The sequence below is a fragment of the Papilio xuthus genome, unplaced genomic scaffold (genome assembly GCF_000836235.2).
Source record: "Papilio xuthus unplaced genomic scaffold, Pxut_1.1 DF829567.1, whole genome shotgun sequence".
Classification (NCBI taxonomy): Eukaryota; Metazoa; Arthropoda; class Insecta; order Lepidoptera; family Papilionidae; genus Papilio; species Papilio xuthus.
This window is the reverse complement of record NW_013529082.1, coordinates 304,537-330,775: the sequence shown is the minus strand read 5'-3', so window position 1 is coordinate 330,775 and position 26,239 is coordinate 304,537. Positions and strand designations below refer to the sequence as shown.

The 26,239-nt window shown below is 37.0% G+C and overlaps 2 protein-coding genes across 3 annotated transcripts in view; both read right to left on the bottom strand.

Annotated features, from left to right (window-relative positions):
• The window catches only part of LOC106117020 (immunoglobulin superfamily DCC subclass member 3), a 62,504-nt gene extending 44,253 nt beyond the window's left edge, over positions 1-18,251 (bottom strand). Inside the window, exon 1 of the mRNA XM_013311092.1 lies at positions 18,020-18,251. Coding sequence (XP_013166546.1) covers positions 18,020-18,251 — 232 coding nt within the window. The remainder of the gene's footprint in view (positions 1-18,019) is intronic.
• Positions 18,252-22,083: 3,832 nt separating this feature from the next.
• Positions 22,084-26,239, bottom strand: part of Moca-cyp (nuclear cyclophilin protein Moca-cyp) — a 7,532-nt gene continuing 3,376 nt past the window's right edge. Inside the window, exons 10-19 of one of the 2 annotated variants that reach the window (XM_013312110.1) lie at positions 26,123-26,195; positions 25,966-26,034; positions 25,736-25,801; positions 25,198-25,336; positions 24,753-24,998; positions 24,159-24,611; positions 24,007-24,088; positions 23,745-23,835; positions 23,543-23,639; positions 22,084-23,249 (exon numbers count right to left, since the gene is read on the bottom strand). In XM_013312110.1, the coding sequence (XP_013167564.1) occupies positions 23,183-23,249; positions 23,543-23,639; positions 23,745-23,835; positions 24,007-24,088; positions 24,159-24,611; positions 24,753-24,998; positions 25,198-25,336; positions 25,736-25,801; positions 25,966-26,034; positions 26,123-26,195 (1,383 nt within the window). In that variant the 3' untranslated portion in view covers positions 22,084-23,182. The remainder of the gene's footprint in view (positions 23,250-23,542; positions 23,640-23,744; positions 23,836-24,006; positions 24,089-24,158; positions 24,612-24,752; positions 24,999-25,197; positions 25,337-25,735; positions 25,802-25,965; positions 26,035-26,122; positions 26,196-26,239) is intronic. The other variant, XM_013312118.1, reaches the window with a different exon arrangement.

The following is a 26,239-nucleotide window of genomic DNA, read 5'->3' as shown; positions in this document are numbered from 1 at the left end:
GGGCCAGCGTTGTCAAATAGGCCCCCCTATCTTGGGTCCGGTCTCCGAGTCACTTTGTGGGAACATGTATAAGCTGAGCATGAACGATCCACAACAGCACAATATAGTAAATCTTTTTCAAATTAATTGACAGAGCTGGAACACATTGTTGAAATACTTGTACTAAAACATATTGTTAAAGTGTTTCCGCAGTGAAAACTCACGTGTTATTTTATTTTGAAACATTGTGAATTACAAAAGAGGTTTTCTCACGAGTTATTCAAACTCTACCCCAACCGTGTCGTTACTTAAACGACTTCTGAAGCCCCGGAGGCTTCAATTTGCCCGCGCGCTTTTCATTTACTAAACCTTATTGCATATAAACTTGTAATATACAGTGGTATCGTCTCGTAAATGGTTTTATTTTCATTTTATTGCATGTATTACATATCAAATAACTGAATCTATATATTATACTTAACCTTACTTATAAATAAAACTTAAAGTAGCCTAAGTTATACCCGATCGCATTATTAACTCAATATAATTGTTCAAATGTGTTAAAAGTACTATGTTCTAAATGTAAGTAATGACAGTCCTTAACCTCTCTTAAGGTATTAATATAGGTAAATGCAAGTATGTTGGGCCCCACAGGGTCGTACGGGCCTCTGCGCCCTTGCTCCCTAGAGCGCCTCATTACGCCGCACGCGGGGCACGGGGAGCAGAAGGCACGGGGCGGGGGCCGGGCTGTTTCCATCGTTGTTTTGTTATTTGTAACGTCTAAATTCGTCTAGCGCGGCCACAAGGTCGCATGGCCTAACACGTCCGTGCGTAAGACGCCACAAAAAACACTTCATTAACGATCACTGCCGTGACGATCGACATAGATCAGACAACCGCAGACATGAAGAGAATTTTTAGTTTCTTACCTAATGCCATTCGTAGAATGTCGTCCTCATTTAAAATAGCATAATTTCGATAGTTACACCTTATTAAAGGAAAGTAACATTCAAGGCACGTCCAAGCAGTTACTATTTTTTATTTAAGCAGCAATAAACATTAAGTACTGCCAACGATGCCTACAGGTGTAAGGCTCTCAATTTGTTTTTATGTACATATATCATACAATATTCTGCCTCATGTTATGATCTATTAACGTATACTGGTTCGGATTTAAATTTAAAATTAATCAAATTTTTGTTTTAATATTCATAATATACATAAAAATTGAAAACAAATTAATGACTATAAATAAACGTCTAGCATAAGCTAGCTGAGCTGATAACAGAATAAACATTACCAAATTGATGACATTTTAATACAACGTCCGTCTGTACGTTTCATAAAGGTGAACTAATTATCAAAGAGTACAAGCGTATTACTTTTTTAATTAGACACTAAGGTATGCCGGCCACGTTCCCACGTTGTTTTATTTATTAGGCGCCACGTGACTGTCACAGGACATGCTAATTCGATACGGTATAAAGAAATCAAAGTGACATTCAATTACACTACGAAACTTCTCCTTTGTACATTATATTTATTACGAGAAATTAACAAATTCTTTTTCAAATCCAATAACAATTTTTGTCTACTCATCATAGCAAATTAAAAACCATTTTTTTCTTTGCAATGAATTATTTCTTATAATACTCAATATTTGACAATTTAGTTATAACGCACTTTGATATGCTTATATCGCGATTAATAAATGAACAAAAATAGAACAAGTTTCGGTGTCCAGTTGCGTCACGTCTTGCGCATGTCTACTCTTTGGTGCTGGGCCCCAACATGTCCGCTCAATGGCGAATCAAAAATAACAGACATAATTCGCGCGGAATTGCGTCGTTCGATTATATTTCTCTAATGTTGTTAATCTATGTCGTAAGAGTTCATCGGCCGGGGCCGCGCGCGCGGCGGGTTCTCTCGCGGCGGTACACGGCGCACGGCGCACGGCCAGACGCTATTCATTTTCATACGATACTACTACCATCCGTATGGGCTTTCCCGGATTTATCGTCGCGTCTGTGGCTGCCTGTCTAACACATTTTATGTACACACCACAATGATTCTTCAGAGATAGCGTTAACCTGATGTGGCCTAGTTGAGGGTTAGTCTGTTCAATAACAAACACAAAACTTAGTTGTGGCACAATCTGTTTTCTTGTGTACCGTAGCTGCGCAAAATATCAAAGGAAGAATCAAAGGCTAACAGACGGTTGTGAACTCACGTTTGTGTTTATCTGATGTACCTTTGTATGAAAATGTGTCTATTATTCGTTGAGGTGTTCAGAGATGGCTGATAATAGAATGTAGTAGTATAAAGTCGCGGTCGCGGGGTTACAATCGGCTAGACGACATTTTAACGCCGCCTCGTAATTGTTGGCGGCCTTCAGTCGGCTGATAAGTCTCGCCAGGGAACTCTTTCTTGCTTGAATAATAAAACTGTCTACGATATTAACATTGCAAAATACTTTGTGCGTAAATGTGTTAATAGAGCCATGAAAATTGATTTCTATTTTACTTTATTTATTGTCATCAAATGATTCCAACCTATGGCTACAGAGTACATCCTGTCCGCCTGATAACTCTGTCTAAAAGTTATAAATAATATATTAAATACAGATGTTTTCTAGAATCAAAAACACAATACAAGGCGCTCATTCACATTTCCAACAACACAACATTTGACTTACTAACGGACATCCCTCGCCGCTCGCTACATCCAACAAATATAAATAGATAACACGAATATATTTTTTTCGCGTCTGTATATTTTGACCGGTTGTTTACAACATTGGCCTTTTGCCTACTCTTAGATTAATTCACAAGTAAGCAATATTATCTCGCTTCTATACAAATTTCTACGAATTCTGAAAGATTTTTTCACTTACCTGCATATTTTCGTAGAGAAACAAGACATTATGATAAATTATCAGCTATTTAATTGTTTTTTTTTTTAATTCAAAGATAAATTTAATATAAAACGAGAATTAATTTTTTTATTATTAAGACATGAAATAACTATATCAAGCACATTATGGGTTATTATCATCTAATCAAAACGCAATTTTAAATGTACAATTAAGGTATTGGTGGTTAGTGGAACATGTTATTAAACGACGAGTTTTTAAAGACATTAAAAGGGATCACAATATCTATTCAAGCAGTTTCTGTGTCATGAAAAACCAAAGCAAAGATTATACAATATGTTTGAATAAAATTTATTAGAGCGTGCAGAAGGATGCTTGTAGGGCAGCTGACTGGCGCCGCTGTGTCCTTGAGAGGACCGCTGCAAGTGGGTCACGCTTGTAAGGATGGGAAGGGGAAGTAATGGATTTGATAGAGAAGGGATCGCATAGTACGGGAGAAAATTCTCTTTCCGTGCCTCTCCTCCGTCGATTTAAGGTAGGCAACGCAATTGTAATTGCGGTTCGTCTATGGGCTGCTTCAGGTGGCCGCTTTCTTGTTTGCCACCTTATAATATAAATAAGGGTTTCTATAGTTGCCTAATCTCCATACAGAAGAACAAAGATAAACCCATCTCTTAAGAGATGTAACTCGTCGTATGGGTCGACATATGTTTCGATACATCGTATACTGTGCAAACATAATCATAGATAACTTGCACGTACGTAACTTCAGAAAATCATAACGTTTTCTCGTTCGTTGTTCTTACGTTTTCGATATAGGAATTATAAAAAAAAAATTAAAACCGTGTCATGAGGGCATACTCTGTAAGTATAATCGACAGGTGTTCAAATCTAAAACATCAACAAGCGCTGCGCAGTATGACCCACTTTACTTCCACACCTATGTCATTTATCTGATCTAACTTTACTACACTCAAATACTTTAAACCAACCAAGCTATTTAGTTGTACCTTCCAAGGACATTGTACTACGCACAACTACACCTTACACACTAATTATAACATTCCTTTCAAAGTAATACCTAAAAAAGGCTTTACGCAAACACGAATTATACAAAACCGATTGTAATAACTCTTTCGTTAGATAGGTAGGTTAGTAATATTTTAAAGAATTAATAACAAGCTTTTTGTAATAATTACAAAGCACAAATAACTAGTATTTCAACAACGAAACCAAATTATAGGTTAACAGAGAACATTTCTTAATACATGCAAAAAGTTTAATAATATTTTATATTGTCAATTTATCGTGAATAAAAAATAGGGTCGTGAAGTGGTTTTTATATGTTTTTAATACGACAAGGTTAAGAGTTAACGAGTAGTCGTATATCAGAGGTCAGGGCACCCTGACACCCTCGGCCCTCAGTTCAAAAGAGGTGGGTGGACGGTAACGATGACAGATGCTTGTCTTCCGCCACAACTAACCTCACATAATTCACAATGTTCTCGAATCTTCTACATAGCTTTACCTTGACCAAACTGGAAACTGGCTACTGAAATTTTAAGACGCATGAAAGATTCTGGTGATATCTAATTTGTATTTCTCACTATCGAAATACTAGGAAAAAGTTATCTTCTTCAAATGAGAATGTCAGTGTTTTTTCCATTTCATTACAGATTTAACAACATTAAATATATGCGCTGTACATTAACTTTACATTCTAAATTAAAATACACTCTCAATTCATGTGTGGGAATATATTTATTCTCCTTATAAAGAAGAGAGGCGACTTTTAACAAACAAGCAGAGGGCCTGGCGGACAGGGCCACAGTAATTCTGTTGAGTGGACATCGAACAAAGTAAGAAAGGGCAGCTAACGACTTTCCCCTCACTTCGACCCTATCCAATACATACAGTATTATGTATCCTAATTTAAATACAGTGAGTATCTTTTAAATTTTCGTTATGTATCTCTACTTCTATACTAAAAATTTTAGATTTTATAGCGAATAAAACCAATAGAGTAATAAGTTATATACGGGTTATAAATGTTAGCAAAACGTCTAGTTTAGTTTTAGAATTATCTCTTAAAGTTATAAAAGTAGATATCAAGTAGATTATGATTGGAAGGCGAAAGTATTCAAGTATATCTTAAAAGGATCAGAGGAAGATGAATGCATAGAAAATAAATAGTAGTTGAAGACCACATTTCTGATAATATTTCGAAGATCGGAATTGTTCAAAACCTCAATTCTAAAGAACCTTCACATAGATGTGATATTAGATGCCTTGAAACATCGTGGAATAGTAACTAAAAATGCAATGATAAATGAGAAATTAATTTATAATACGTAACTCGATAAAGAAAACGAGTAAATAAATCAAAGGCGCATCGTTACTAAAGTTGTTAATCTAAATATAAATTTATTGCACGATTATTAATATTAAAAAAGTTTTACAATCCAAAGATAATTGCGTAAGCCTGTTGAATACGTAATAATCGAATTTATTGGGATATTACAAGCTTGTACTCCGAGGATCTGCTGAATGACGTCACAGAACGTGTCCTGCATCCAAAATGCGCATCCACTAATTGGTAATGGGGCCGGTAGCGCCCCCTGACGACGGGGGATAGAACACCCTCCTTCTATAAACTTACGTATGTTATGTGTCATTATCTTAATGCCTTGAGTTTAATTTGAAGCTTTGAATATTGGTCTGTTAATTTAAAATCTTGTTCATCAAAAATGTGTGCTGATTTACCTGTGTTAGGAAAAATATAATAAAAACGTTTTCATTTATCTGTATTGTCGGTAAATTCTAAGAAAACGATATTGGTTCAGGTTACCAAATTGAAGTACCAAGAAACAAGTTAATTTAGAATCGAACCAACAAAAAGTTTCCATTATTTATCCTGACAATGTAATAAAATTATGTTTTACTAAAACTCCGTATGTCCATCATGAACTGATTTAATTGATGTCTAGAATTACGTCCTTTATGATCTATCAGATTCTATGAGATCATAGAATAAGGTCACGTAAAGTCGGGAGAAATAAAAAATAGAAATCCTACATCGCTTAAGTAGCTAGAGAATAGACGTAGCTTTATCCTTCGCAGACATAGCCAAAAAATCCAGTTAGAATAAAAACGTACCAATTAAAAGGATTTTCGTATACCGAATCCGGTTTCCCGTCGACCTTTCAATAGCCCCCGTGCGCAGCTCGGGCAGTGCGGCGCATTCCCACAGGAGCTTCCTAATGCCGCACACATGCGCAGACAAAGAGACAAATGCTGCTTGCGCGGATACCCGCCGAACCTGATCCCGTACAGACGATTCCGGCCGCGCCCGTAACGACCTGGCCGTAGAGCCGGCCGCTGGCCCCTAGTGCGGTACACAACCTATCGATATCGCGACACGATGAAACATCGATTAAACTAACAACTAAATTGAAAAAGAGATCAATCACACAAAAAATGCGATGAATGCGAAAAATACTTGTTCATAAAGACCTGAGTTACCTAGATTATATCTACAGATTTTGAAAACCATGTAAAAAAATTGTGTTGAAAATTACGTCAAGCAGAAAAAAGCCATTCATGAAATAATTTTACGTCCATCGTGTTACAGAGACGTAGTAACGTTTACGAGTGTTTAAATTAACGCACAAACATCGTTTGAACTGCGCAGATTATATTCGAAGAGATAAAAAATAATGTAACGTTTGCACACACCCGGCACGTTAGCGAATATAATAAAAAATACGTACGCAAAAAGGTTCCGAACGAATTATTCTATTATCGAACAACAAACAAATTGTTATGGGTACCACGAGGCGTGATCTGTGAATTCACATCGAGACATGTCGGGCCACGCTCGACGCTCAATTACAGCAAAAACCAGATTGACTTGAAAAATGCTCGTAAAACCATGAATTATTATATAGTTTAACAGAGCGTGTCGCGCTCGCCCAAATTGATATATCACGTACGTTGCAATTTATCGAACATTGTGAGAATGATATTACGATCTAGACTGTAGTTGCGCGGCACGCTTTCATCTAGCAACGACTTACGAGGCGAGGCAACTATCTTACTAATTATCACGAAATGCGACTACTTTATAACGACAATCAGACACGTATCTATATGTAGTTACAGTAATAAAGTTGTTAGAACAAGTGCCCTGCTTCTACTTATTTGGTCCAATACGACATGATTTATCCGTCATCGTTAAATTAATATAGAGCTAATAAACACATCAGAAAAAATCTTATCCATGATTTTCAGTATTCATTTTGATAACTGCGCAGCAGTTACATTCTTACAGTACTTTATTGAGCAGTATTTAACTTATTTATACAACGGTCAATTTCAAATATCCTATAAATTCTATATCAATTGGAAAAACATCGATACACATCACAGCACAGCCCTAAACCTGGTGAATTGTTTCGTTAGAAGTGATTTTGAATGGAAGCGTGCCGGCCCGGCGTGGCGGTGTGGCGGTGTGGCGACGTGGCGTCCTTGGACAAATCCCTATGCACATAAAAAACGTTATTTGCTTGTCTAAGTTACTACGCGATTCTTAAACGAGAATTAAATCGACATGCAGCTGTTTGGCGTTGTGTTTCCGAAACACGATGTTTTGTTATGTAGATTTATCAAAACTTGTATATTTGGTAGGAGAAAAATGTATCACTATTACTAAAGTATATTCCAAATTAGATAGATAAGTAATAACTGACACAGTTCATGGAAATACGTTTGTTATTGGCAAGTAATTAGTATTTCGGCGTTTAATAAAACCAATAGTTCAATGATGGAAATTCATCATCAGCTCACTATACGACTACTGAGGGGCTCGGAGCCTACCCAAAGTCACGGGTGACTAGGCCATAGTAAACCATGCTGGTACAGTGCGGATTGGTATAATTAAATTTCTTCTCAGATATGTGCAGGTTGCATCACGATGTTTTCCTTCACCGTAAGAACGTCGGGCATATGTAAATCAGAAATCGAAAAACACATTGGTACATGGCGGGATTCGAACCCAGGACCTGCAGACTGCAAGTCAAGTGCTTGACCCCTGAGCCACCGAGGCTCTCAATTATGGAAAATAAAGTTTTCATTTTGTATTAAAGTCCTTATAACATAACATTTTACGTATTAAAGCTTTTACTTTAAAAAGTATCGAAGTGGTAGTGTTTGTAACATTTAATTAGTCGAAGGGAAAGTAAACATAGTAAAATAGTACGTAAACAGGATTTAATTTGTGTTGAGCAGATTAATAGATTGATTATGCGAGTGTGTACGTCGACCTCATTTCTCGGGGTTGTTTTTCTAGGGCGCGGGGTGGCGCGGGGGACGATTGACTCTTGAAGCGTTTCCTTGTATTTAATAATGATGGATGTTCTTTTATAAGATTTATTGTGCCTTTGATTAATTGTTGGAAATTTATATAATACAAGCGTGATGAGTATTATTCATTTTTTTACTTCGAAAATTTTGGTATTCTTGTATTTTAATGTAGATTCAATTAAGCAGAAACTGTGCGTTTGCGAACTTAAACATGTTACTTAATGCTGTATCACAATTTCGTTTTCCTTTTCTTGAAAATTGTACCTTGGTCTTAATATTCTAAAGTTGCACACTGATTGCTAACTTCTCAGTTTTAAAATAAAAGAATTTTTCCATGTCCACCAAATACTTTAGTCTCTTTGGCTTTGAAAAGAAAAAAAATTTAAAATCGTTAATAAAGTTTTGGCATTATCGTTGGTAAAGAAGGTCTTAGAGCCGGCAGCTAGTCTTGTCTTATTTCCGCCCCTCGCGTCGTCGGCGACGGTGTAATAATACGTCGTGAGGGCGCAACGGCCCGCTTGGGGAAGGTCAGCGCGACCAGCCTTCTTTTAAGACGAAGCTTATCCCTAAGCACTTATTTAGGTTATAAACGACTGGGTCCGCTTAAGTTTTATCTTGAAAATATTGCAAATTATAATACGACAAATTAATTTAGCTTTACGTACTTAGCTTTAAAACTAAAAACACAACATTAAAATTTAATTAATTTCCGTAAATTTCTATTTGAATGATCATCACATTATGTGTGCGACGTGTTTGTGTGTCTGTTTATATAAATAGCAATCGACCTTGACTATACACGCATACACTTACGTTAGCGATTATCAAATCTTACAACCAAATTTGGGTAAAACATTTTAACAACAAACACAAAATAGTTAGGAAACTGCCGCACTTAAGTGATGTTTACTCCGATTACGCGTTAAAACGAACTGTACGAAAAAAATATTTCGTGTATTGTATAACGTTCGCACATATGTAGTGCTAATGAATTGTGCGTACATTTTAGTGGTATCTATGGGTTATACAAGGCCTCTAAGTAGGCTTTCACCGGGTGCGAAACATGATGTCATCTGAACACCAGATGGGGCCTCGAGCGCACAAGGCGGCACTTATCAGTTACGTTTCCGGTTAAATCTAGCCAAAAGTGACCGCGGGGGGGCGCGATAAGCCGAACGCGTATTAACTACGACTTCCAAGAACCATTCAGATTCGAATTCAGGGATTTTTATTAAAATTAATTACTTACGCGTGTCATTTATCTGTAATAATGTTCTTTTTAATATACCTATAATACTAAATTGACATTTTTTACGTCATTTTAAAATATAAAGTGATAAATAAATTAAATAAATATTATTCATCTATGATAGACAAGTCCGTATCTGTAGTTATTAGTATAGTTACCATTCGAACGACGTACCATGGAGACCTGCCTTCTATTTGCTGCAAAGTCATTTCTCTTATGCATTCATGAGGCGCGGATGACAGCTGCATAATAACTAATGGCAGAGAGGTGTCAAAGACCATTTATCTTCAGCAACCCACTGACCTACTTAATTATACAAAGCAATTTTATTACGCTTGTTTAGTTTTTACAAACCGGACGAGGGTTTAATTATACAGATACGCTCTAATGTATTTAAGTTACTAGAAGGTCTTCTGAATACTCATCAATAACATGCTGTGGCAGTTTAAATTATACATAAACCAAATAAATACTCTTTGGTATGAAATCACATAAAAAAATTAGTATAAACTTGAGGAAACTCAAATCAGTATAACGGTCAGTTTATTTAGCGATGATATCTTCATGTGAAAATGCTAGTTTTAAATTCACATTCACAACTAACTGAATAGAACATGTTTGTGTGTTGATATAAAATAAGATAACATTAGCTCACACATGACATGACGATGTCAATTTGTTAGAAGTTAGATCATCGCACAATAGCAGTCGCGCTGGGGTAATGGGCCGCCGACAGCATGCGGACATCGGGACCGGAGCTAGACAGGCCCAGACTCCGCGGAACCAACTTTTTATATCCCAGCTCTTAGCCTAACTATCAATACATTATTATTGCTAATCGAAGCCTAGAACACAGCGCGTTTTTTGTTTTTTACACGTCATGTAATTATAGAAGTCTACATTCGTGCGAGTTCAATTACTCTATACCACGACGAAACTAGTAAACATTCCTTGGGAGAAGAAGAATTGTGTTGCGCCAAATCTTATTTAATTATCATAGACCACATCCGTGGTAGGTAATGACCAGTTCCGTTGATTGGTCAACGAATAATTGCAAGAGCGGGCGAGCGGCCGTGCGAAGGATCGCAGCAAAATGCGCGCGTCTCACTCGGGGCCCCTGACCTTGCGGCGCACGCGTTAGCCCCCCGCACGTCGCCCACTACACCGCGCCGCTTCGATTTTCAACCGACGAACTATTGCCGAAAGGACTTTGGCCCTTACAAACTACGTTCTACTCTAACAAGGTTGTCACAAACAACAAAGTAGCATGCGAAAATGTGCAAAACATGCTGTCGTAAACACATTAGTACGCTATATATTACATTAAGTCTTATTTAAAAAACAAACAGTTGAAGCATTACATAATAACCGAGACAAATTATATGTGAATATAATTATAACAACATTTTGTAATCTAATTATTTTGCCAAAAGATGTGCAAACCCTAGGCTGTGCAGTACATCGGCCTGTGACCTATAGCAAAGCATTTTGAACAGTCGAGGGGTGCGTTTACCCCATCCCGACCCGCACCGCTGCGCACTCCAAAAATGAATTTGATTTGTTATTTTTCTAATTGGAAAGTATATTTATAGATTCATTCATAAATTGTCATATTGTTTATGGTTTTTGTAATATACATGAACGCAGATAAACAAGAGCAGTGCGTTTTCATTTTAAAATGATGATTTGACTATAGTCAAGCCTTATTTTCATAGAATACTAACGGTCACCCGCGTTCCCGTCTACGCGTAGTTAAACACAAATCATCATTAGTAGCCTATGTGTTCTTCCAGAATATGTTCCATATGTATGGCAAATTTCATCGAGATCCATACAGCTGTTCTGGAGATATCTTCAAACAAACATTCATCCATCTAAACATTAACATATAATATGAGTAAAACAAAGAACTATTGAATAGCCAAAACAGTAAAATTAAATCCATCTGAAGTCCTTTCCTTCATTAAACGTACCAGAAGTTACGTGACGAAAGTTAAACCTACATCGATAAATAATGAACCTATCAAGCATCGACGACAATTTGTTCCCAGTTAGCGAATCAAGCCTTGATCCCACAATCATACGTATTCCATTCAGATACAAGAAATTACAAATTTGAATGTTAATACTTTACACAGACAGTCGAAATATATCAAGTAGTAAAATTTGTCCGACACTCGTAACTTTTGAAGTCACATTGAATTTCAAGACACGCAGCGGAACCTGCCATTAGCGCAGTACTAGTTGAATATTAAATACATTATAAATATCTTACTTACGTGTTAGAATATCATCAGAAATGTAAGCGAACAAGCAAAGCAAACATACCTTATAAGATAAGATCCATTAACAGTCAGTCCGAATTTTTACACTTACAAATACAAATTTCACAATTCTATCAAAGATCTAATCTTCTTGAACCCTATTTCTCCGTATCATAGACGAGCAAAATGTTGTAGTGCCCTAAACACGTTCGAGAATCGCTATGGGCAATGATATTACACAAATATCGTCCGGCATTTACATACAATTCACATAGCACCTATTTCCTAAAGCTTTGGCGGTCTGCCCATTTGCCGCGGGAACATCTTACAATATTAATTGTACGTCCAAATAATCCCGGTCATGATCCCTTCGGTCTTCGATTTTCGTAAGCTTAGGTCACAATGAACATGCGAAATATTGGATCAAAGATTACCAACAAAAATAGCTTTACTTTTCACAATAAAGTAAGGTACAGTAAAATTTAGTAAACTACAAACATATAAACCTCGTGATTCTATTTTGGATAAACATAGGAAAAATTTACGGCTCTAATACCTAATTAGGTTTAAAAAAAACGTGATAAGTTTAGGTAAACAAGCATGGATAACCTTCGGATTTAAACGTTGTGAAATATCCTAAGTCGTAAGTGAGCAAAAAGTATAAAATCTAGCACAAATCGTGAGAACCGTGGAGAGATAAAGCGCATGAGTAGCACGCGAGCCAGTTGCTGGTCAGGTTTTTTCCGCGAACGTAGTTTTATCTAGGCGCGGATCTAGTCAGGAAGGATTTATAGAGAAGCGCGTAGGCACGTCGGATGACATAGATATATACATAGTTATGTAGACGTCGTTAAAGCAAGCGTAATCGCGATGGAAGACTGATGGGCAAATGATGAGATTGGCTCATTGGTTATGCGTGATTGGGAAGTGCTCATTATGTAAACATGAGCGTCTCTTCCATGAGTATTGAGCATCTTTGATATTCTGAGTCAACTCCACGCCTCATCTCGCCTCCACCATCAAAATGAAACGAATTATACATATTTATCAAGTGAATTTAAAAATAAAAAAACAAAGACGTGCAAACTGATAAAAGAAAAGTTACTTTATCTAGTATCTAGGCTAATGAAGTCACTTTTAATCCTTGATATTCATAACTAAAACTTGTGAGAGTGATGATGATCGGCAGTTTTTTTAATGCTAAGAAAATGTTGCTGCAATTTTCAAGTTGTCGGAGCAAATCTATAGAGTTGACATGTAGTCACTACGCCTGTACTGACCGGAGACGTTGTGCGATCGCGCGCGCAATACGATTCTCGCGACACAGAAAAATTATATGATAAAATTAATAACAAGAAAGCATAAGGAAAACATATGAAAGTGATAAAGTTCGCGTGTTGTCAGCTGAAAGTTGCGCGTTGCGTTCACATCGGGCACGGCTCGTTACGTAGACAGTAAAGTTGTGAGGATTTATTGCGGACTATCAAAGTTCTGCTAACGACATGCTATAACCACCAGTTAATATAAGTAAATCGCTAAAAGACATTTTATATAGGTCATTCTGATCAGTAACGACATTTCATAAAACAGTTTTTCATATTCCGCAACCTATAGATAAAATCTCCTTGGTTATGCGTGTGTTAGTACTAGTTAAACATTCAATAAAACATATAGTGAGTCTTCCTTATGAAGTCTTTAAATACCATAGGATATTATAACCTTATAGCCGTAATGTCTTAAAAACTGTGAGATATCAAATCGTATTCTCTCCCAAGGTAGTAGTCAGTAGAATTATTCCAGTTATCTATTACTGATAACAATAAAATAATTATAGTGTTTTAAGTCAAGTGCGTACACAATGCGATGCCTTTTGAATTTGTCAGCGGATGAGCTCAGCGTTAGAACGGCCGGCGCGGAATTAACTGAATAATTCAAAGTAGTGTAGAACAATTCCTGGTGTACAGCACATGTATTAAACATTAACCATCGTTAAATCTACACCACAACAATTGCTTTTTGATTTATTTGCTTCTAATTACCTTTTCTGTATTATTAACATGCTTACTTCGGTGACATAGTGTTTGAAATTAACCTATTTAAACATTAGTATCATCCTAGCACAGTATTACTCCTGCAACATCTGTATCAGCAGTCGTGTAAGTTTTCATTCCCTTCTTATGCGTCGTGGTTAAGTTGATTAGACTAAAGTCAACCGCGCACAGTGCGGGTTGACTTCACACATATCTTTGAGTTTCCTCGTACATATATACAGATTGCATCACGTTATTTTTGGTAACAACGTCTGAGAAAATGTACATATGAAATTCGAAAATCGATAACACATTGGTACATTGGTTGAAGATTAAAACTGGAGCCACTGATTTCGGTCCGGTGCGGTCAAGCATTTAACAATTGCACCAATGACGATTAAACCAAATTGAGCTTTACCTTCATATAAATAGAATTAGAATCTCAATAATTCACAGTCACAATAAACTATAGGAAGAAGAGTAATAGCAGCAAAACAATTTACTAACTGTAATTAAATGATACAACACTTTGGCCTCTTCTCGTAATAAATAACTTGATTAGTTAAGTTACGGACCGCGTTTGATGCTGTCTTTTATTATCAGTCATTTTATTTTTTTCTGCTTTAGTGGTATTCTTGTTATGTTTATGATCGATCCACCTCATCGCAACATCGTTTACAACTGAGTTGGAACAACACTATAATATTCTATTTTATTGTATTTATCTCTTGTGTATTTATTGTATATCTCGTTTCATTCCGAAATTAAGAAAATAAACATCAAATTGGAACTCTTTAGTATACAGAGTAGTTAAGTGTAAAATGTCTAATGTGGTTTTAGGAAGAAAATCCGGCTCTGAACCGGTGTATCGGCGCAACACTAGCTTTATTAATATGTCAACGTTTATGTCCCCTCACTAATCAATCTGACACTTGACTTGGTAACGAAAGCGCGACATTCACGTCAAAGCTTTCTAACTAATGTCTAAAAATAGTGAAAGCTTTGTATTATAAGAAGACAGTCCAGTGACTGAGTCTATCCAGCTCATAGATTTAGGATAAAATTCAAAGTCAAACCTAAGTATATTTACTTGATATGAATTTGGATCGCAAAGTTTTAACGGGCATATTAGATTGTTCTCTTCTGACCCATTGTAAAGTTTTCAAGACGAAGTTAACTTTACAGAATTAACGTACAAAGTTAAACACTCGATACCATAAAATCGGTCGTATTAATCCACGAAAGAATTACCCGGAGTTTTGAAGGCGGGAAAAAGGTCAGGAATTATAATCCAACCCCTATTTATTCTTTTGTAAGTAGCGAAAGAATCGCAAAGTTTACAATCAAGTTATTTTGAAACGCGTCGGCAATGTTAATACTTAATCCAGATATTTATTTTTACTACGACCATTTAACCTTCCTAAACTAGTAAGAGAAACAACTAGTACAATTTAACTACAGTCGATCAGAAATTTAAAAAAAAAAACGTTTAAATTATTTCCAATTGTGTAAAATAACGTAAATAATATTTACTTAAATTCAACGTTACTGTGTTATTTCATTATCATACTTATATAAATTAGAATGTTTGGATGTTTGTTTGTTTGAAGGTATCTCCAGAACGTCTTCATGAATTTCGCTGAAATTTGGCACAGATGTAGAACATACTCTGGAAGAACAAAAGGATGGTCGCTAATTTAAATATTTCCTACATAAGAGTTGAACTTATCCATCCGTATTTCCTTTTATTGCGAATATGGCTAGTGTTATTTGTGTCTTTATTTAATTAAAATTTACTTCCCTTGTCGGAGTTAAGTAAGACAATATTACGTGATTCGTGTTTTCCAAGGTGCCCCATTTGACTTTCAGCGTTTATTTGCGACGCCAAAGTATTTTTGTGTCGGGATCTAGATTAATCTTATTTATTTTCTATAAATAGAAATGCGAGATTGCTTCCCATCTAATTTAGTGTAGACATTTTAAACACATAGACTGTTTTTATTTTTGTGTAATTTGTTTTTATAATTTTCTCGACAGCTAAAGATTAGTAAAGATTATGCATTGCGAGAGATGTATCAACACAAAATAGTTTGTTTGTCTTCTGAACGTTCCTTTACAAATGATGTTAATCTTTTGTTTTACTACATGTCACGCGAATCTCCGTCCGCGCGAAATTAAAATAACTTAATTAACAGGCTCTGTGTTCTTCCAGGCCATGTTTTACTTCTATGTCAAATTTCAGCGAGATTCATGCAGCCGTCCTAGTGATATCTTCTAACAAATATTCATTCATCCATACATCCAAACTTTCGCATTTATATTGGTAAGAAATAAGATTACTCTTACGTTAATAAGTATTTAAAATAAAATGTCCACAAAAACATATCGTTAAGCTACGGTACCGTGCCGCGGGCAGATCTATCCCAGGATATAAGAATAAGGACATTATAATAACATTTATTCGGAGAAGTTTACCATTTAGATTACATTGTCCTCCAGCTAAAGGTCTACAAAGCTGTATATGAGTAGAGTTTATGTATTTATTACATAATAGCTTTTACTCGCAGCATCAATAGCGTTGTATTATGTTTCGATTGATCCAACGTAAATAGTTACGTGCCTTAGATCCTTTAAATGATGTAACCTTTTTCGTCAAATGAATCGATTTATTTGAATATCAAAAACATTTGATTCTATAACCTTAATATTTCGGTTTTTCATTATCAATCGTTAAACAGCGTGTTCAAAAATGCAAATAAAAATTGTTAACAGTTTTCCACGAGTGTTTGACAACGGACAATTATAGTTTTAAACATCAAATTTCGTAATAATCTAATACCGGGTACAATAACGAATCTCCAACCACGTGTTACTCGGTAGTTAAGTATTTCCTAGGAACTCAGTCAATTGTAGCGTTACAAAGAACCTATTGTTGACCGCGTTCTCAAATAACCTGCCCTCATCTCTATAAATCATAGACCTTTTATGTAATACCGCTCTGTGATATACCTATTGTACATTTTATCGTCATTTTCAAAAGACTGCGTAGAAAAACTACAGTGTCTTCTTTTTTTTCAATGAGATGAGAGAGATGGTAATATATTAAGACAGAAACAACAATATAGGACTTTAGTAAATTATGTTTTGGATATCCACAAGCTGAAAAAGAAATATAACAAAGGTTTTATCGCTACCAAGACCAGAAAAAAAATCAATGGTAGAACCGTCAAAACCAAAAATGCAATAGTCACCAAAGTACATTAGACGCCCGTACTATGACTATGATGTTTACTAAACCACTTTCAATTGGAATACAATAAAGGCATAATATCCAAGGTCAGTGGTCGGTATAGTATCGGATCGCTGGTTTCAAGGTCCCTGGTTCCTACCACTACTAAATTATTTATCTACTAGTAAACGACCGCGACTTTTCCGCCTCGAGGACGAATTTTTAAAATAGTAATATTAATAAATTTGTACTGAATAGTGTTTATGTTAATTAAATAATTTTATAGTTCATAATGTTTTAGTCATTTTATGAAATTTACAGGAAATTCGACCCACGGGCGTCATATTACTTGGGACTGTTCTTTAACAATTATAATAAAAACAAAATTCATTTTGTTTGTTATTACGCAGCAAGGTTTCAGAGAACAACGCGCCGCGTTAGGAAGATATAATCATAATAATAATATAACGAAACACAAACGAGTTTTGTGTTGAACACCATCTACTGCTATTGACGCGTGTTTATTGTGCCCCCCCCCACCACCACCACCACTACCCCTTCCTCACACACCGCAACCTCTGATTCACTAACATCAAAGTTTCAAATATATTTCAAGGCATTGCGAAGGACTTCAAATATTTACTATGTTATTACAAACTCGTTGTTTTGTTGTGATGTTATATTATTCTACATTTACATTAAACGTACTCATGTTATGGTCGCCGCATGACAAACAAACATATATTATAGGAATGTCATCTAATAGAAAATTGAGGGAGAATATTTGAGGAACGGGATAAACAAACGAGAGCATCGACGATTCCCCGGTGCAGCGTCCCCGGCGGCCGGCGCGGCGACCTACAACTACAACCAAACTTACTTGTCGGGCCACAAACACGTATATAGAACCTCCGTAGTTTGTGCCGGTGTTTGACCTGCAGCCGCCCGAGAGAGGCGCATGCGTCGGCCGCTGTAAACAGAGTCCGATGCCGGCCCGGGCCACGTGGTGCCCGGGAGAGAACCTGGTACACGCACCGTCAACTGCCGCCGCGGTCACACCCAGCACCAACACTTGTAGTAATATGAGCGCCATAAAAACAAAATCATTTGCACTGCACGCGGGATCGTCGACTAGCGGGCTGCGAGAACACGAGCGGCGCAGCCCGCTCCCACCGGCGCACTGACGGCGCGGCGCGGCGCGGCGTGACAGCAGCGCGGAGAGCGCGGGCGGCGGCGGGACCCGTAGGCACGCACCGCGACCCGCCATCACTCGATGTCTCGCTAACTAATCGACAACTCATTAAAAGCCTTCATAGCAATCTTTCTATTTGTCGCTTTTTTGTAATTACTGCAACCTTTGCAGTCCTTAAGAACTTACTCAGGTGTATCATAAGGAGAATAATTACATACTACTACATAATTTTGTTCAGTACGTTATATACGTATGGTATTCATTATATATTTTATATTTATTTACATCTTTCAAATCTTTTAGTTTGAATAAAAAACAGTTATAAATCATATGATTTGTGATTGCAATTAGGATATGCTTTATCTTAATCTTCTATATCTACTGACTGTTATGTAAAAATTTCTATGTAATAATTATTTATTTACATCCACGTGCAATTTTAAGTTCATTTTCAATACTCTACGTCAAGTTAATTATTACAAAAACATGAATTCACATTAGATTAAATGAAAATCATATAACCGGTATAGAATATCGATATGGCCAGCATCGAAAGCGCGCGCCTCGGGGCCGCCATGCTGCAGCTCCCCGCCCCCACCCCGCGCTCCCGCCCGCGCCTCCTTGCTCCTCGTCCATTCAACGCATTTTCTGTCATAAGCAAATCGATAATCGCATTATACTTCCGCTTTCAAGCACGCGCGTTGCATCCAAACTATGTCATGAGGTACATCGATCGCTTTCCACTGATTTTTTTTGTGCAAACCAAGTGATAGGGAGCGTTGTATATGTAAACAATTATGTTCAATCAACACACGAAGTGTTGGTAAAGAAAAAAGTTGTGTAATTGATAACTTCGATAACTTCCAGCTGGTTGATTAAAAGTTGAATGATCTAGTGTCAGTGGACTGCAAGCATGTGGAGGGATTATTACGTTAAATATTTTTTTTAAATAGTAATTTAAAAAGTTATATTAAAATGTTACTGACAGACTGAAGCATACAATTATGATTGTTATATTATGTTTGGTATAAAAAATATTTTCCGTACATTACGTAACATGCTAATATCAAGTTTAAAAGACATACTTAACATTAAATATTGTAAGCGTATTATTGCAAATATGAAACTATGTATTATAAGAATCGTGTGCGGTTGTGTGGTGCGGTTGCGTTGTGCGGTGTAACGCGCGGCGCGTAGGGGTAGGTCAGGGCGACTGCAGCGCCGCTGACGCACGCCGCACGCCGCACGACGCACGACGCACGACGCACGGCGCAACTCAGAACCATAACACAGGATAAAAATTAGAACAAAAATAAGGATAACATTATTTTTTTATCATATGCCTGCATAAATTAGTAACCTACCAGTAAAATTCCCGTCAAAATCTGTTCAGTCGTTTCGGAGTTTCCCGCAATTAAAGCGAAACAGAAATTTCAAAAATTGGTTTTTGATTATATGTAACGGAAACATCGTGTGTACGTAATATGATTACTTTGATATTACATACAGACGTCCCAATTTCATCAAGTGTATATAGATAACATTAGCCAAGAAATACTATGATATAATATGTTTTTCTTTTATAATTGATATCTTTTGAAAATGTAATTTCTTTTGTTGTAGATTAATAAATGGTAATTTATTTTGTAAGTTTTGTTCTAACATTTTTTGTACTGCTTTCTGCTTTTAAAATATAAGTAAAGAAGACACTAATGAACGCTGTTCTAGAGATGGTGATTTAATTTTGAGCGTTACGTATTCGTAGATGACGTGAGTGGCTGGGCCAGTGCAATTGTCCAGGGCAGGGGTCAATGAGAAAGCAGCAATGTACATCGCGCCGCGGGACATTCTCACGTGTGACGTAATCCGGCACCCTATTACTAACCCCTCCCCCCTACTCCCGTCCTCCACCACCGTGGGAAAGACATCGAAAGTGAAAAATGTCTCAAAAATTTCCACAAAAGCTCATCGCCACAGCGAAATTGGATTTGAAAATTGTTAGTTGTGTGTGTTCTTGAAAAATCGTCTTCAATTGTAGCTTTTAATCAATTAAAAATTTAAAAAGGTTTAAATTAAGAACATTATAAAATACCAGGCAAATATAATAAGTAATAAAGATGATTTGGTAATGGGAACCCACGGAATCATTTAACCTTGGTAATAAAAAACATTGCTAACCTAAAACACAAACTAGACGGCCAATCATGTCCGTCTAACGATTCATTTCGTGTAATCAAAATATCAAATCAATGTCAAATAAGTTGATGACAAATGACAATTTATCAAGTATAAAAAATGTCGGCGTGATCAAGGAATATATGCCGCAATTTAATAACCTTCTCTGATGGCGCCGTCGCGGCGGTGCACCCATCGATCTTCCAATCAATTGGAAATTACTCGTTCAAAAAAACACCAATTAATAATAATTACGAACGTAATAACGTCACCGATTCAAAAGCAGTGTGTTTACGACGCTTTGTAAACTGATTCTTGCAAGTTCATCTCAAATTACACGAAACGCGGACAAAATAAACTCGATACTCGGCGCCGCCAGCTAAATACACCACTGAATATTATATTAAACGCAATATCAAAACACGTGCTGGAAAATTCCGTTGATATGAAATAAAATAGGTCAACTAAACTGTGGTGAAATAAATAGCATTTAAATGAAAAGCCCAACAGGTTGCTTCTCGCTAGATTCAAATTTTGACCCTCTTTCCCAGTAAATAACTCTCGCTTATAGAAATTTATAAAATAAACAAGGAAAATTACAGCATATAATTTATAAGGAAATTAACAAAGTTGACAAAGGACGAGTATCAGCCGGCATTATTGTGCTTACTTTATATTATTAATAAAAAGGACTTGGGAACAATATGAAAAAATCTCTACAAAAGAAATTATGTTTTACGTATCAACAACTTATTTTTATGAAAAAAAAATGGTAACATACAGCTTACAACAAACCTATAGCTGTTATAAATTATATTTAATTGATGCTATCAGGTAGAATTACTCGTTAACGTAAAAAAAATCAAATAACGTAAGAAACCAACATCTCGGAGAGGTACTCATAAGGTGTAGCGGTTGCGATCGGTACTTATAATTTAATATAGTCCTAAAGTTACCAAGGGGCATTAAATTATTATTCGTCGATTAATGTGCCTTGAAAAGTAAAATATTTTCGTGAAATAGTTTTTATACCAATAGATGGCGTTTTACGAATTTAACATTTACCTATTCCCTGTTAGAATTTAGTCCGGTCAAATTAAACCCAAAATAAGATTGAAATTTAAATTTTATTTATTATTATATTATATTTTGAACTTATCCACCAATTCATATCAGCTCGTTGGGACTTTATGTGTCTTCCAATGTCTAAATTAACCGGACTATTATCAAAGTTTTCGGCACTTCACTACAAAATATTGTCATAGTTCGTTTTCCTTCCTGTCACGCCACGTGACGGATGTTTTGCCGCAACTCAAGACTCATTGTGCTTTGTATTATAATTAGTTTACACCGCAGGAACACCAGTAAAAATCGTTATCTCATATTTTTCAAATAGAACGAGCTAGATAAAATATGTTTTTATGATACTGCGGCAGTCAGAACATATTTATTCACCGTTGGTTTCTGAAATCAAAATCTCTGTATAGAACATATCGTCATCCCTGTCATTATCTTTGTCAAAACAGAGATAACAATATGTTTTAAACGAAGATTTTGGTCTGAGAAACTCTTATCTAATTTTAATATTATTTAAATAAAACAAATATAAAGTTTGAATGATTTATTAAATTGTACACAAGGCAAATACATCTAGTACACGTTAATTAAGATAATATTGAAATAATTCACGGGGAAAATAAGAATAAGAATCGTAATGTGACCTGACAATTATATTAAAATACCATTTAATTTTACAAGAAATATTAATTCACACACAATTATATAATATCTGATACAATTATTACATAATGGAGTTTCAATTACTTAGGTGTATATGGTTTTATCGTCCTTAGTGTGATTTAAAGTTTACTTAAATGTCGCTTAGTAATATTTCTATAGTTAAAGTTTTAAAACATAGTACACCGACATTTTTATAGGCACCATGAAATTAGCTTGAATTTCTATACGTTGGGCACAGCAGTGCCCTTGCAGATCCATCTATTATGAAGACTTACTTCAGAGGGTGAGCAGTAATGATAAACGCAGATAAAACATATGCTCTATATAAAAATTCATACATTATATTTCTTACAAAGATATTTTCATATTATTTTACGTGAAACGAAAACTTTGGATCCCTTTTGAGTAAAACCATTGAATAAACATGAAATTTGACACAGTTAAAGTTTTATGTAGATAAGTGCAAAAGGCTAGTTATGGTCGTATTTCAAGCAATGTTAACCATTAGAACATATAAATGCAGAATATAAAAATATTCGTATTTATATTTATAATTTTACATCACTTTAGTATATTGCTTAATTCAATTAGCGTGGGTTTCTGAGAACAGAGTCTCCGTTTTAATAATATTGTTATCCCTGTTTTGTTAAAGGTGAAAGACATGGATGATGAAAAAGAAACTCACGGGTTAAGTGTCAAAATGTAATCACTATTAGAAGAATAGTGCTTAACAAAATTATAACTACATATTAATGAAACCTAATTCATACAATGTCCTTTTTAACAGTAAATGTAAAAATAATTGAAAGCAATGAAATAAATTCATATAAGATATAAAAATGTGATATACTTACCTCATTAACCTACATAATGTTACCAGTATTTCTTCACTATACTAACCAAAACATCTGTGGGCGTGGCGGTGTGCCTGCAGAAGCGTTTCCTGACAAATTAACCTTTCTTGGTGTCAACACTTTTAACCTCGTAACTTTGTAGTGGGTCAATCTAAAACTTTGACTTTGTTTGTTAGGTCATAGTTTGTGAGGCAGTGGGGGGGGGAGGTGAGATGAGGTGAGGGGAGGAGGGAGGTGTTAGTCGGAAGAGGAGGAGGAGGAGGGAGAGCGACGACGACGCGACGACTTCGGGCTGTGACGCGATCTGCGGACACACCAATTAATATTAATCAAATATTTTTCAACATATATATATATATAAATTACGTACGATAGAACTCGTAATACAAACTTTACATTTAATGTACTTATTCAAATGAAAAGTAAATTAGTTGACAACAGTTTGGAAATCCCTAAAGCACTTAATGAGAAATGTTTTGATTTTGGCTTGCGTTTATGTTGTTACAGTTGCAACTGCATGTGTTGTTTTAATGAAGAAAAATATACTTAGTATGTGTATATGTGTATGAGATGGTGTGTGTGTGTGTGAGGTGAGACCTGGGGCTGCGCGAGCGCCTGCGGTCGGAGGAGCGGCGGCGGCGAGCGCGGCGCGACCCCTCAGACTCAGAGGACGAGGCCCTCTTCTTCTTCATCTCTATTGTGAACGTTAACATGTTGTTATTGTTATGGAATCAATATATTAAGAACAACAAAACAAATTAATAAAATAAAGTTGTTGTATTAGTTTGCGTGTACGTACCCGCCGCCTTGGCCTCGCGGTCGCGCTGCCGGGACTTGATGAGGCGCACGATCTCCATCAGCTCCTTGCGCGCCTCGTCGCGCTCCTCCTCCTGCATACATACACACACGTATCTCATACATACATATTGCCTTACAAAAAGTAAGAAAACATTTTGCATAACAAACTAATTTGAATGTTCAACATATTTTTTACTAAAATGAAACTAAACCGTTGCCGAAATGTTTTCTATAATAACACTTATGAATTAATTTCTGTTTACCTTCTTCTTGTCCTCCTCAGTGACGGGCTTTGCTGTGTCGCGCACCGCCGCCTCTGCGCCTGCACCTTTGGGTGACTTTGTCCTGTCACATTGTTTAAGGGTTAAAATCTTGCACAATTTAAACATTTTAAATGTAATTATGAATTTAATACCTCTCCTTGGTAGAGCTCTTTCCATCCCTCTCTTCTCTAGCCCGATCACTTTTATGCTTCTCTCTGTCTCTAGACTCCTCTCGTTTAACATCTTTTCTACCTTTATCTTCCTTTCTCGAATCTCTGTCGTCTCGAGATTCCTTATCCTTTTTCCCCGATTCTTCTCTTCTGTGATCGCGACTCTCTCTGTCTTCTTTTCTAGATTCTCTTTCGTCTTTTTTCACTTTATCATCCTTTCTTACTTCCTTGTCATCTTTCCTTATATCTTTGTCATATTTCTTTCCCTCTTTATCATCCTTTCTATATTCCCTGTCGTCCTTGCGATGCTCCGAGTGCTTGCGGTCGTCTCTTTCGCTCCTGTGTCTGTCGTGCTTGTCGTCTCGTTCCTTCTCTTTGTATCTCTCCTTTTCCTTCTCGCGTCGTGTATCACTGCGATCTTGACGTTCGTCTTTCCTGTACCAGAAGAAATTTGTCATTATTTTGTTATATATTCACATATCGACATTTCCTTGCTAATATAACTAAAGTTAGAAGATGGCATGTTTTTTTACTAATTTTACAAAAAAATATATTTAGATTGTGACTGAGACTCACCTCTGGTCTTTGTACCTATCTCTGTTATGACTGGCGAAGGTACTCCGGAGCAGCCTGAAGGGATCGTAGCCGGCGTCCTCGTCACCCTCGTCTGCATGGTGCGGTGTGTCCCGGGTGGCGGGGGCGGGGGCGGGGGCGGTGGTGCTGGGGTGTGCGGGGTGCGCGGGCGCGACGGGCAGCACACAGGAGGCCAGGCCGTCACGTCGCCGCGGTCGCTCGCGGTACTCCCGCGTGTCACGCTCCTCCCTGTTGGTCATCAACACCTGCCATCACACAGCCTTGCAACTCCCACCACGCGTATTCCACTGCTTGATGTGGGGTGGACGGAACGCGCTCACAGAAAAAATCAAACGATCTATCATCTAATATCATTATATGAGCTTTTAGACAAAGTGGCAGCCAATGAAATGTAAGTTTGTATGTGATGAGGTGTTGTGTGAGGTACCTGAGCTGGTCGTGGCGCGGGTGCACGCCGAGCGCGCGGGCCAGCGCCTCCGCGCGCTGCCGGGGCGAAGTCGCGCGCGTCGCCCCGCGACCAGACACCACAGCACGCACTGCACGCACCGCACGCACCGCACGACCACCTGCATCACACCCGCAGTACCGGGTACATCATCACTGAACCGGTACAAAAGTTTACCCACACATACACATGAACCACTGAGCTGCGGCTTTACAACTAAATTCTTCATCGCGATGAACTATAACTATGCAAATCGACAAGGCACGACCTGCCTGTTGACTAGCAGTTCGAATGGCAAATCATAACTCTATTATGTAGGTATAAATAGAGCTGAACTAGGAATCGGTTCAATGATCTGCTTGACACATACAAGCTGTGATTTGATCTGCAGGTCATCACGTATAGTTGTGTGACACAATGACACGCACTTTTTCACATCGAACATAATATTTACGTACGAGTATATCAAAGACGTTTGTCAATCAGACGTTAACTAAGCACAATACATAGTAATACAAACCCTCATGTTCAATATCCTCTTCAAAGTCAAGAGCGTTGTAGTCGACTTTCTCATGTCGAGATTGATCTACGTTAGGAAAGAAAATAAAAAAACATTACTTCAGTTATGAACATATGAGAAACTATAGGCTTTTATCCTATTAGTTGGTGCACTGAGAGTCCGTTATTGATTACAAAAAGAGACTGTTAGCGTGAATATCAAATATGTGAGGGCAGATATGAATAACGCACCGTGCGTGGAGTCACACTCGCCCTCCTCTTTCTCGTGGTCCGGCGTGCCCGGCGTGCCCGGCTCGCCTTCTGTACACAATATATAATAACAAACATCAAACACAGAATTGAACAGAAACATGGAGAATTCTGTGAGCGTTGTATCAAATAGTCTCACCATTGAGGGGCTTCTCTGCAGGCTTCTTGGGCTGCTCCAGCGCCTCGCGCTCCACCCTCTCCTGGTCCATGCGCTACATGATCATATTACTAATGTTAATAAATAAGAGAGGAGGGA